Genomic DNA, 11611 nt, shown 5'->3' with positions numbered 1-11611 from the left:
GCGGGGGGCCCGTGGGCGTCTGTCTCGGTGTGTGACACACTGGATTCCTCATAATCCCGCCCTCCCCGAGCCCTGCCAGGGGACGCATGTTAATGATGACCTTGCTGAGTAAAGAGTTGTGGAAGGAATAAGTGTTTTTCCTGCGCTCCGAGAGGCGGAAGGTGCGATTACTCATCCATCTCTCCAACTGTCTCCAGCACCTTTCAAGCGCTTCTCGCGTCGAATCTGGGGGCGTGAGCGAGGGGGTGGCAAGCGAGGGGAGGCTGCCAAAATCTGGGTTGCCACAGACACCGGCCTCGCTTTTCCTCCAATGAACGCTGCGCTGAGAGTGCGAGAGGAGGCTGGGCACCACCCACATGTTGAGCTGCGTGGAGTATAAGTAGATGGAGGAGCCTGGACTAGTGGCAGTTCAGACAGGGAAGAGAAGCAGCTCTTTGCATCTCCAGTGAAAGCGGTTTTGACTCACCAAGTTTGCCAGAGGAGAAATCACCCGGATTTTTGCTGCAGCTTCCAGCTTCTTTGTGCATCTCTGTGTGATTTTCTCCGGCGGGGACTTCGAGGCATTCGAGATTCTCAGCGGGATTTGACATCTTATCCAACTCCTCTCCTTGTTCCTGGAGGATCCTGGTTCTCTCTGGGACACCCCTGAGCACGTGAGACCGGCGTTTCCAGCTGGGCACCGGGAGAAATTTGCCTACAACTCTCTCTGGGATCCACGTGGACCAACCAGCTCGCTCTGCGGTGATATCTGATTGGGTTGTGTTTGTGTCCAAAAGTCTTTGGCGGGGGGTTTAGAAGTCTCTGTGTGTCTTTCAGGAAGTGTTGTGGTGGGGGTTTTTGGGATCCAGCTTTAGTGTCAGGGCTTATAACCCACTTATTTCCGTGTTTGCCACTCGCACGGTCGGAGCCATGCAGCTGGACAATGTCACCAGCGCGGGCGTCCACTCCTTCCAGGGGCACCGTGGAGTTGCCAACAAACCCAATGTGATTCTGCAGATAGGGAAGTGCAGGGCAGAAATGCTGGAGCATGTCCGGAGGACCCACCGGCACCTCCTGACTGAGGTCTCCAAGCAGGTGGAGCGGGAGCTGAAGGGATTGCAGAAATCTGTGGGGAAGTTGGAGAACAACTTAGAGGACCATGTCCCAACTGAAAACCAGAGATGGAAGAAGTCCATCAAGGCCTGCCTGGCCAGATGCCAGGAGACCATTGCTCACCTGGAGAGGTGGGTCAAGAGGGAGATGAATGTTTGGAAGGAGGTCTTTTTCCGCCTGGAAAAGTGGGCTGACCGCCTGGAGTCCATGGGAGGCAAATACTGCCCCGGGGAACAGGGCAAGCAGACGGTGTCCGTTGGGGTGGGAGGCCCAGAGATAAGGCCAGGTGAGGGGGAGATTTATGATTATGCCCTGGACATGAGCCAGATGTATGCCCTGACCCCTCCTCCTGGGGAGGTGCCCAGCATCCCCCAGGGCCACGATTCCTACCAGTGGGTCTCCGTGTCGGAGGATGCTCCAGCCTCCCCAGTGGAGACCCAGGTGTTTGAGGATCCCCGGGAGTTCTTGAGCCACTTGGAGGAATACTTAAAGCAGGTGGGTGGAACAGAGGAGTATTGGCTGTCTCAGATCCAAAACCACATGAACGGCCCAGCTAAAAAGTGGTGGGAGTACAAGCAGGACTCCGTCAAAAACTGGGTCGAGTTCAAGAAGGAGTTCCTGCAGTACAGCGAGGGAACTCTGACTAGGGATGCCATCAAAAGGGAGCTGGATTTGCCCCAGAAAGAGGGGGAGCCCCTGGATCAGTTCCTTTGGCGCAAGAGAGACCTGTACCAGACCCTCTATGTGGATGCAGATGAGGAGGAGATTATTCAGTACGTGGTAGGAACCCTCCAGCCCAAACTGAAGCGTTTCCTGAGCTACCCCCTGCCCAAGACCTTAGAGCAGCTGATCCAAAGGGGGAAGGAAGTCCAAGGGAACATGGAGCACTCTGAGGAGCCCAGCCCACAGAGGACCCCTGAGGTTCAGCCAGGAGACTCCGTGGAGACCGTGCCCCCCTCAACCACTGCCAGTCCCGTGCCGAGCAATGGGACTCAACCAGAGCCCCCCAGCCCCCCAGCCACTGTCATATGAGCTCCCCTGAGGGGGGTCTGAGTTCCGTGGAAGGGAGAAGGGGGCTTATTTAGGAAGCTTCTCCTTGGAGGGAGGTTCTGGCTGAGATGGGACCTGAGGAGTGCTCAGTCCAACAGCCCGGAGCAGAGGGATTGACTTTGCTCGTGGGGGGAGGGAGGAGGTGGGGGAGAGGCGCCTCAGGATGGGGTTGCCCCCCTCACCCAGGCCATCCCATGCGGTGGTGCTGGGGACCCTGCTGGCACCACTGTGGGGAACAGCCAATTTTATGAGAATTCCCTGCCAAGAAACTATAGAGATAATTCCCAACTTGTGAAGCAGCCGCTTGGCACTAGCGGCTCTCAAGGACTTCATACGAGTGCAGTAGTTGGTGGAGGGTTCCTACCCATCTGGATCTCTCTTTTTCCTTCTCTCCTCCCTCTTCTGAGAGGGTGGCCCTGTCCTGCAGAGACAGCTTTCTTTTGACCCTTGCCTGTTTTTGATTAGCCTCTGGGTTTCTGTTCACTCAGCAATCTCCTGCTCTTACTTGCTCCAAAGGATTAAAGTAATTTTTTGGATTATTTTTTGTTTTAAGAAGAAAAAAAAAATCCTATTATTTTAGGAGCTGAAAGCTTTAAGAATCTGGTTTATTTTCTGTGGTTTTCATTTTACTGCACCTAATACCTGCTTTAATGGGTTTCCTCTCAAGAGGCTCTTAGTGGTTTACTTCTTGTCTTAGTTTCTGCTCATTCCAGTTCAAGGCCACTGCAGTGCAGAGGCGAATTTCATCCTTTCTCTGCACATTATCCTGTGCATTCAGCAGGAAACAGATTTTCTAATTAAATTCTGAGCTCATTTCTTGAAGGAGCAGTCTCCTTCCTTTCAGAGAAGAGAGGGTGTTCAAGGTAGAGAGAGGAGACACCAGAGCTGTTTTGAGAGAGAGTGGGGGGAGGGAAGGGAATTAAATCCTTATTCTTTGACGGAAACAAGCAAACACACCCTAAAATCAGAGCAAAATATCCCCAGAGCAGCAAATCGAGTCCATGCTGATGTGTGGAGACAAAAGGAGCTTTTGCCATGTCAAAGCCAAAAGAAGTGAAGAGAGGATCTGTGTGCCCCAGCACAATTTCAGCCTGTGCATCACAGCCAGGAGTTCCTGCTCACACAGACAGACTCCAAATGCTCTTGGAAAGCCTGGCACCTCTGTCCTGGAGCACCTGAGGACAGAGTGTTGTCTGCTCACAAAGAACTTCCTGCAACATCTCGCCACGGATGGAGATGGACTTGGACTTTGTGACATTTTCCACGCTGAGACAGGAAATGCTCGGTGCTCACCTTTGGCCAGCGTTTGATGATAGGACTGAGAGATGAAAGACATTCCTGAAGTTTGGCTCTCCAAAGCTTCCTGAGGCTGGACACATCTTGGGCAGCATCTGCATCCACCACCAGACCAAATAATCAGCAGGGATGCAGCAGCAGGAGTGACCCTGGGATGCTCCTGGCACTGCCACAGCGGTGACATGTGGCACTGGTGGCTCAGAAGGCCTTTGCTGTGACTCCTTCCAAGAGGCTGAAGGTAAGGCAGCTCTCTGGCATTCTCTCCTCAGAGCTAAACTGGTCACCGAATGTCCAGTAGAAAACTTGCCCTGGGATAAAAACTAATCTGAATTGGGTTATGAAGCATTGGGGTTGGGAGAAAGAGGAAGGGAGAGCCAGCCAAAGGGAAATACAGGACAGGGACTAGGAAAAGTTTCCAAAGAGGGCAGTATCCTGCACTTTCTGATTAATGTGGGAAAAGAATGGAAAGCTTCTTAATTAGCCCAGCCCCAGGACCTGCCTCGTCCTTCATGGAGAAGCTCTGGGCTTGAGTCCCCACCCAGAGCAGCACATCCCAGGTTGATGCACACCCCAAAGGAGCTGCAGGTCTGCTCTGCATCCCTGCTAGGAGCTGGTGTCAGGAATGGTGGGAGCTGTCCTCTCCCTTGTTCCCAGTTTGTCAACAGCTCTGTGTGCAGAGAAAGGAGCATTTCTCACTAATGACCGGGGCTGAGTGATGGGGGAGTGGGAGTCACTGCTGAGGATGAGCTGGCCATGTATTACAAGCTGTATCTCCTCTTGCTTCCAGTGACTCACTCAGATCCTCCTCTGGGAAGGAATCACTTCACAGCATTCAGCATTTGGAAGAAAAGCCACAGAAAAATCTGCAAAACAAGGGCCTCACCATCAGAGCTGCTCTCAGGACCCTCAGCCACCACCTGCCAGATCCACCACCTGAAGGAAAAATCGGCACAGGTAATTACATCCCATATTACCCTGTGGGCCTTCCTTAACCTCCCCAGAGCCCTGACACAAGATATTCAACAGCCCAGGTTTTGAAACCTCAGCCCCAGTGGCTGCAGCAGCCTGGCACCATCAGAGAGGTGGGATTTCAGCTTCTTGATGTCAGAACCCAAGCACCAGCCCCAATAATTGATGCTCCAGGGACTGCACATTGTGGCTTTCCCTTGGCTGGACCATGGGCACATCCTTAGATCCCAACACCTGGTGGGTCATCCAGGCTGCAGGCACAGCAAAATTTAATCCCAACTCCTGAAAAACTTCCCTTTCTCCCCACTTCCAAAATCTAATCAGAGCTGGTGCATTTTTTTTTTTCCAGCGATCCCTGCTGCTGTTGCTGAGATTCCTTCTCTGTGTCCAAGAACTTTCCCAGGGGACAAGCGAGTGCTGCAGGAAGACAGAGGGCAAATCATGCACCAAAGAGCCTCCCATGCAGTGCAATGCCATGTTCAAGGTGCTGAGAGCCAGAATGAAATGGGGAAGCCGCTTCCAACAGGACAAAGAAAAGCCTGAGCTGGTCCAGGTATTCCAAGCACAGAAGAAAGTGCTGAGAATGGAAGGACAGGCCAGAACAGAAGAACCAAGTCCAGGCTTTGGGGACAGCGGGATGCTGGGCTTGTGCTGACTGTCTGTGGAGAGGATTCCTCACCTCTGCGATTTGGGGCCGCTGGGACTTACCCTAAAGAAATCTTCACTAGATAATGATCCTCACTGAAAAAAAACTTTCCTGATTAACTTTGCCAAGGGGCTGATCCTGCCTTGGCTACGAACCCTCCCCGCTGGCCGTGCTGTAACTCACCTCTCCTGAGTCGGGGGTAGCTTCATTTCATGCGGGTAGCAGTTCCAAACCTCAAAGGGCTCCTGGAGTTTGGAGAAGCATCCCATGGTCCAGATGCTTGTCTGAACTGTTGGAGCCTGCATATCTGGGCCAGCTGTCTTGCCAGCAAGAAGCCTCACGAGGCAGCAGGCGCTCTCTGGGTCTGCATGGGCCAGAGTTACTGCAAGAACTGGGGTTCTTGTGCTGGCTTTGGAGTGACTGTTTCCATCCAGACCCAGGGAGCCCAAAAAGAGCTCGAGTGAGCTGGACAAGACAGTTTTGGTTCATCTCTCAGCTGAAGAGGTCTAGCTGGTTCCTCTCTCTTCCAGAGCCAGCTGTCCTGGGTGTGTGTGTGTGTGTGTGGCAGTGTGGGGGATGTGTGTGTTGAGCAAAAAAATCCACATTATTCAAATTCTGTGGTGTTTTGTTGCATTTGAATTAAGCCAGAGGGACCTAAGGTACATTCCAACAATGCTCAGCAAAAATGTCCAAGACTGGAAAATTCCATAAAACCATGTAAAGGCAGATTCCCAGGCATCATCTTAAGGTCTAAATGATATTCGATTTTGAGGTGCTTAATTTCCACAGTCTCTTCTAAGGGACTTGACTGCCTCAATAGGCATTTTATTTTTCCTGTCTTTTTTAGGGAATTAGCCTGTCTGTGCTACTTGATCATTTGGTCCTGAGGTTTTTACATTTTCAGCTGGCTTTTTGGAGTGTGCAGAACTGAATCTTCTGGACTGATCTGATTTCAATTGTTGCTCCCAGCAAATTGGAGCTTTACTTGTAGCACCCTGGTTTTTTATTACCAGCCTCTCCAGGAAGGACTGGTAGTTTATTTTCCTGGGGCAGAGTCACGTGAATGAGAAGCGTGGATGTGTTGTACCTCTGGAACTTTAGCAGATTTCAACCACTGCATTTTTTCCTCCCTAGGCGATTTTACATTTACTGATGAAATGACTTTAGAGTTTTTATTTTTACTAGAGATATTATTAATTCAAACAACCTTGTACAAAAGGCAAACATGTGGAATCGCTGCAGGTTATAGGGGTTGAAGCCAAAAGGTCTTTGTAAGCCGACATCACCTGCCCTAGATCTGACTGTATCAGGCAGTTTATTCCTCATGCGTCATGTTGGAGTTACAAGATCGCACCAAGCCACTAGAACCTGCCAGTAGAATAGTGCTACGCTCAATTTGCTATTGTAGCAAAGCCTTTTGTAGATTTATACAATAAAACTTTGAAATATCTGCTTCAATTGCTTCTTGCCTCATTTTCTGGCCTTTCTTCCTTGGTTCATGGGCGACTCAAGTATCTACTGCCCTCTGTAAAATTTGGGGTTATTGGGATTACTTGATTTATGAAAATCCTTCTTTCCAGCAAAAGCATGTGGTTGATATAAAAATGAAATGCACTGAGTTGTTCAGACTCTAAAACCCAGTCAGATGTAGCCCATGGGGGAGACGTGGTCCTTTGTGTGACTGTGGATTGTGCAGGGCTTGTGTTGGGTTCAGCTGAGAGAAGGACCATTGAAATGAGGACAACCACTGAGGGAAGGACCACTGAAATGAGGACAATCACATTCCCAGCCATGTTTGAGAAATAACATTCACAGAAGAGCTGAGACAAGACAGGACCAGCTCTACTTGACAATCAAAGAGCCTTTGTGAGTGAGAATCATCAGCACCCAGCAGAGATCCAGGAGCTGGGGCTTTGTTATCTGATGCATTCTCAATTCCTTGGGTTCATTACCTCTAAAACATCCCGGGGTTATCCAGGCTGGAGCCAGGGAACACAGCAGGGAAATGAGCTCAGGGTGTTTTAGACTGAAATGTTTAATTTTGCAACAGATTGGGCTCAGATTCCTGGCCCCAAAGATGTTCAGCCCAGGGATACAGGGCTCTGCCTCTGCAAGTTCTTCCTCTTCCAGACAAGCTTTGCACTCAGAGGGATTTAGCCCCATTCCCTGCTCCATCCCTGGTCTTTCTCCAGTGATGAAGGAAGAAGTCCAGGGTGGGATGCAGCTGGCAATCTGCACTTGATTGGGTCAGCTGGAGAAACAAAAGGACTCATTCCTTTTGCAACAGGGAATAAATGCCCAGTGAACCTCTTAAGCCCAGATATCCCCTTTGAGCTCAGGTTGGAGAGGCAGAGATGATCTCCTGGCCAAAGGTGCCTCAAGGTGTCTCTAGCTCTTTGCAGCTCATTCGACCACAAACTCTTGGCAAGAGTGAGAAGGAAACCTTGAAGGTGTGATTTGGTTCCACAACTGAATTCTGCCTTCGTTAACAGCATCAGAAAAGAAGTGAAAAAAAAGCATTGGGGGGACAGACCAGTGACAAAAGTACATCCAGTGTCACCCCAACCTATGACAGGGTAGAGAACTTGGGCAGGAGAGCAGGATTAGACTTTCCATGGTCTATGGACATGGCCAAAAGTGCCATGAACAACCCAAACCTTGCAGAGCGAAATGCAAGAGCTGCACCAACCCTGCCAGGGTTCAAGAAGCATTTGGACAACACTCTCAGGCACAGGATGGGATTTTTGGGGTGTTCTGTGCAGGGCCAGGAGCTGGATTCGATGATCCTTGTAGGACCCTTCCAGTTCAGGATATTTGAGGATACTGAGCTCAGCTGGAGGTGCTGAGCTCTTCCAGCAGAGGGGGGCAGAACTCCACTCTACACTGTGGGAATTAAAACCAGGAAAAACACTAAAGAGGGAAAAATCTGTCCTTGTCATCATCCATCCCCACACACCCAGTCCCACAGGATACAAGACCAGGAGTTGGCTTCAGTGAAGGAGGTCTGAGAGAAAGGGCAAAGGGAGGTCATGTGGAGAGGGGGTGGGGACTGATGGCCAAAGCTACACTGGAGGAACATGGACAGGATGGGGATGGGAGGTGGGAAAGGAAGATGAGGCTGGAAAATGCCAGCCTGTGCCAGGTAAACTCATCAGGTTTCCAATTTTATTCCCAGAGTCTTCCAGGTTTGACTCTAATCATTGTTATTTCCTTACTTTCTGACAGTTCCAGATGAAAACCCTGGAGACCCATTGGATCTACACTCATTAATTAATGAAAAAATGCCTTATTAACTGCTCCTGGCTCTTGGAATAGGGAGCCACCTGGAATGGATGTAGCCCAGTGATGGATTAACTGCCTCAAACTACTGAAATCCCTTTCAAAATCAGAGTGGGAACCATCCTTGTGTTTTCTGGGGCAAGATCCTAAATGCAGAGATATTCACTGTGGAAACAGCCTCGGGTTTAGATGTCAGGAAAAAATTATTCACTGGAAGAATGGTCAGGCGTTGGAACACTCTGGAATCACCATCCCTGGAGTGTTCAAAAGCCTTGTGGTTGTGGCACTTGGGGACAGGGCACAGTGGTGGAGCTGGCCATGCTGGGTTAGTGGTTGGACTGGATGATCTCAAAGGTCTTCTCCAACTGTACTGATTCCATGACTCCATAGGTGTTGGAGAAGGCACGTGAGGCAAAGCACTTACAGAACTGAGAAAAACATCATTAATTCTTGATAATATTTACTTGATTATTTTTATTTTCTTCTTTCTTTACTGTGACTGGGCTGATGGGCTCCTTAATTTGCTTATTCAGGACAGCTTAAAGAAGGAGCCAAGATGGACCTATTGCACGTATGAATTATTTTATAGAATCATGGAATGATTTGGGTTGAGAGGGACCTTAAAGATTACCCAGTTCCACCCCCCTGCCATGGGCAGGGCCACCTTCCACTAGACTAGGTTGCTTTGTTTCTTTTTTTTTTCCTTGTTTTTAGCCTTTTTTAATCTTTATTCTCCTTCTTTTTTTAAATCGGAGATTGCACCGTTCAGCGATGTAAATCATATTTATTGACTTTCCAGGCAGGCCTTGTGTGTGTGTGCACAGCCCAACGGCTCCCCTGGATCTCCTTTTTCCACGTAATTAAGGAAGGCTGTGAAACTTCCGTTATTGACACAATGGGCTCTAATGGCTCCACTTATCACATCCAAACGATTCTCTGGGTGCTTGCTCCCATCATGGAGCAGGACGTTGTCCCAGACCTGTTCCTACAGCACTCATTTGTGCCGAGGATGAGTTGCAGGCAGGTTTTGTGGTTTTACAGCTGGTTTTTAATCGTTACGAATTGAAAGGATGGTTTCTATGTACATCCAGCTCGATTCTTTACACAGTTTGTGATGATTTTTATGGAAAACACAGCCATTTTCATTACTTTTTAGGATATATTCAGGGATTATTAGGGTCCTGTTAAGTTAAAGTGATGCTGCAGTGTCAGTGTGGTTTTCAGTCATTCCCCCCTGAATGTTTATTAACTTTCAGCTCATTAATTTATATTCCTAGAAGAAAGAGAGTTTTCAAGGGCATGGAGTGATGAGACAACTGGGAATGGCCTTAAGATGAAGGAATTTAGGTTTCGATGGGACATTGGGAAGAAATTTTTCCCTGTGAGGGTGGGGAGGCCCTGGAATGGAATTGCCCAGAGAAGCTGTGGCCACCCCATCCCTGGAAGTGTCCAAGACCATTTGGACAGGGCTTGGAGCAACCTGGTCCAGTAGAAGGTGTCCCTGTCCGTGGAGGGTCTGGAATAAGATGATCTTTCAGGTCACTTCCAACCCAAACCATTTTTTGATCCTATGATCCCATTTCACGCAAAATCAGGGATTCCCAAACTCACTAAAAGCCTTCATGTTTCTGATACGGAGTTGATGAGTTCTCCCATCGCTCCCACATGTGCTCAGACAATACTACCTTAAAAAAAAATCAAAATACAAGCCCTACTAGAAAACCAGATTTTATTTCGTCTTGAATATTACAGAACATGTTGGTGACATAAAGTGTTTTGTGTTTTTCTACAGGAATCGAACCTTGACATTTTCAAAATGAGCCTTTTTGACTTCTTCTTTCTGAAAAACACTGCTTAAAACTGACTTCAACTTGAAAAATAAAACAAAGGAAAGAAAGAAAAAAATTTTAAAAAGTCTAGAAAGCTCAAAAAAGATCTGGAATTTACTGTTTTGGGACTATGAGACTTGTGCTGAGTTGGTGCAAGAAGAAATGTCTTTTTCCATCTTCATTATAATCCATTGAAATATTGGGAGAGTTTCTCATCTGACCTGACTTTGCCCTATTTTGCCCACTCCTGATTTGATTACTCAGATAAATAAAGTCAGATATTTTCCTTGTTGCAAGATTTCCACTCTCTGTGCTCCTCTGCTGCAGGAATTTCAGGAACATAGAATATTCTGTGTGTCATTGGAATGGAAACCCTTCCTCACCCAGAACAAAGTTATTTTCCCAAAAGGAAATAGAGGAATAATCCCTCTTTGCGCCCAGAAAAACCTGTGTTACACACTTGGAAAATTATAAATCCAGTGGAAGGCCCAAATTCACTGACAATTTTGATGGCAGGAAAAAAGTTAAACTTCAGGTTTTTACCTTAAATAATGGCCTTAAAATCTGTCCCTGGTTTGGAGAGTGATGTCAGGGTAGTACTTTAGGAAGTCTGTGCTGATCACAGAATCCCAGAATGGTTTGAGTTGGAAAGAACCTCCAAGACCACCTCATTCCAACCCCTGCCATGGGCAGGGACACCTTCCACTATCCCAGGTTGCTCCAAGCCCCATCCAGCTAGGCCTGGAACACTTCCAGGGATCCAGGGGCAGCCACAGCTTCTCTGGGCAACCTGTGCCAGGGCCTCACCACCCTCTCAGGGAGGAATTCCTTCCCAATATCCTTTCTAAGTCTACCCTCTGGAAGTTTAAAGCCATTCCCCTTGTCCTGTTCCTCCAGTTGCATGTCCAAAGTCCCTCTCCAGCTCTCTTGGAGCCCCTTCAGGCCCTGGAAGACCACAGTAAAGTGTCCTTGGTGGTGGCCTCAGCAGTTTTGGGTATAGGGTTGAGTACAATTATTTCGGAGGTCTTTTCCTACCTAAACAATTCCATGATTCTCCAGCCAGTGAAAAGACAACAGCTCTTGGGTTACAGCCTGCATCCCTCCAGTCCTAGAGTCACTGGGACAATTCCAGATGTTGTTTCCTGTTCTTCCAAAGGAGGCAGAGTTTGGAGAGAGAGATTTACTAAATATCGAAGAGTGAAGGCAGGAAGGAAGGGTGACTGCAGACACCTCTGTTCTGTGTAGGACCCCCACCAATATCTTGTTTTCAGAGCTCACATCCACCTCACACAGAGCATGCCCATTTCCTGGCATGGAAAATGTGGGACATGGCTGAACTGGAAGTGTTTGGAAGCAGAGGACAGGGTGGGGTTTCCCAGGAAAGCAGCTCCATCACTGCTCTCTGCTTTCACTGCTCAGTTTCCTCAGAAATCACCACTTTTTTCCTCTT

The 11611-nt window shown here is 48.6% G+C and overlaps 1 protein-coding gene across 1 annotated transcript; it reads left to right on the top strand.

The window, feature by feature from the left end:
- Positions 1-395: 395 nt before the first annotated feature.
- Positions 396-6511, top strand: ARC (activity regulated cytoskeleton associated protein). Its single transcript, XM_010404686.4, has 3 exons — positions 396-3676; positions 4226-4392; positions 4757-6511. The coding sequence occupies exon 1, from the start codon at positions 910-912 to the stop codon at positions 2122-2124; it is 1215 nt and encodes a 404-aa protein (XP_010402988.1). The 5' UTR covers positions 396-909; the 3' UTR covers positions 2125-3676; positions 4226-4392; positions 4757-6511.
- Positions 6512-11611: the final 5100 nt, after the last annotated feature.

The sequence above is a fragment of the Corvus cornix genome, chromosome 2 (genome assembly GCF_000738735.6).
Source record: "Corvus cornix cornix isolate S_Up_H32 chromosome 2, ASM73873v5, whole genome shotgun sequence".
NCBI classification, from domain to species: Eukaryota; Metazoa; Chordata; class Aves; order Passeriformes; family Corvidae; genus Corvus; species Corvus cornix.
This window is presented reverse-complemented; position numbering and strand designations above follow the sequence as displayed.

Excerpts from the sequence above, each read along its gene's own strand:
- ARC (XM_010404686.4), top strand. The coding sequence starts at position 910 with ATGCAGCTGGACAATGTCACCAGCGCGGGCGTCCACTCCTTCCAGGGG.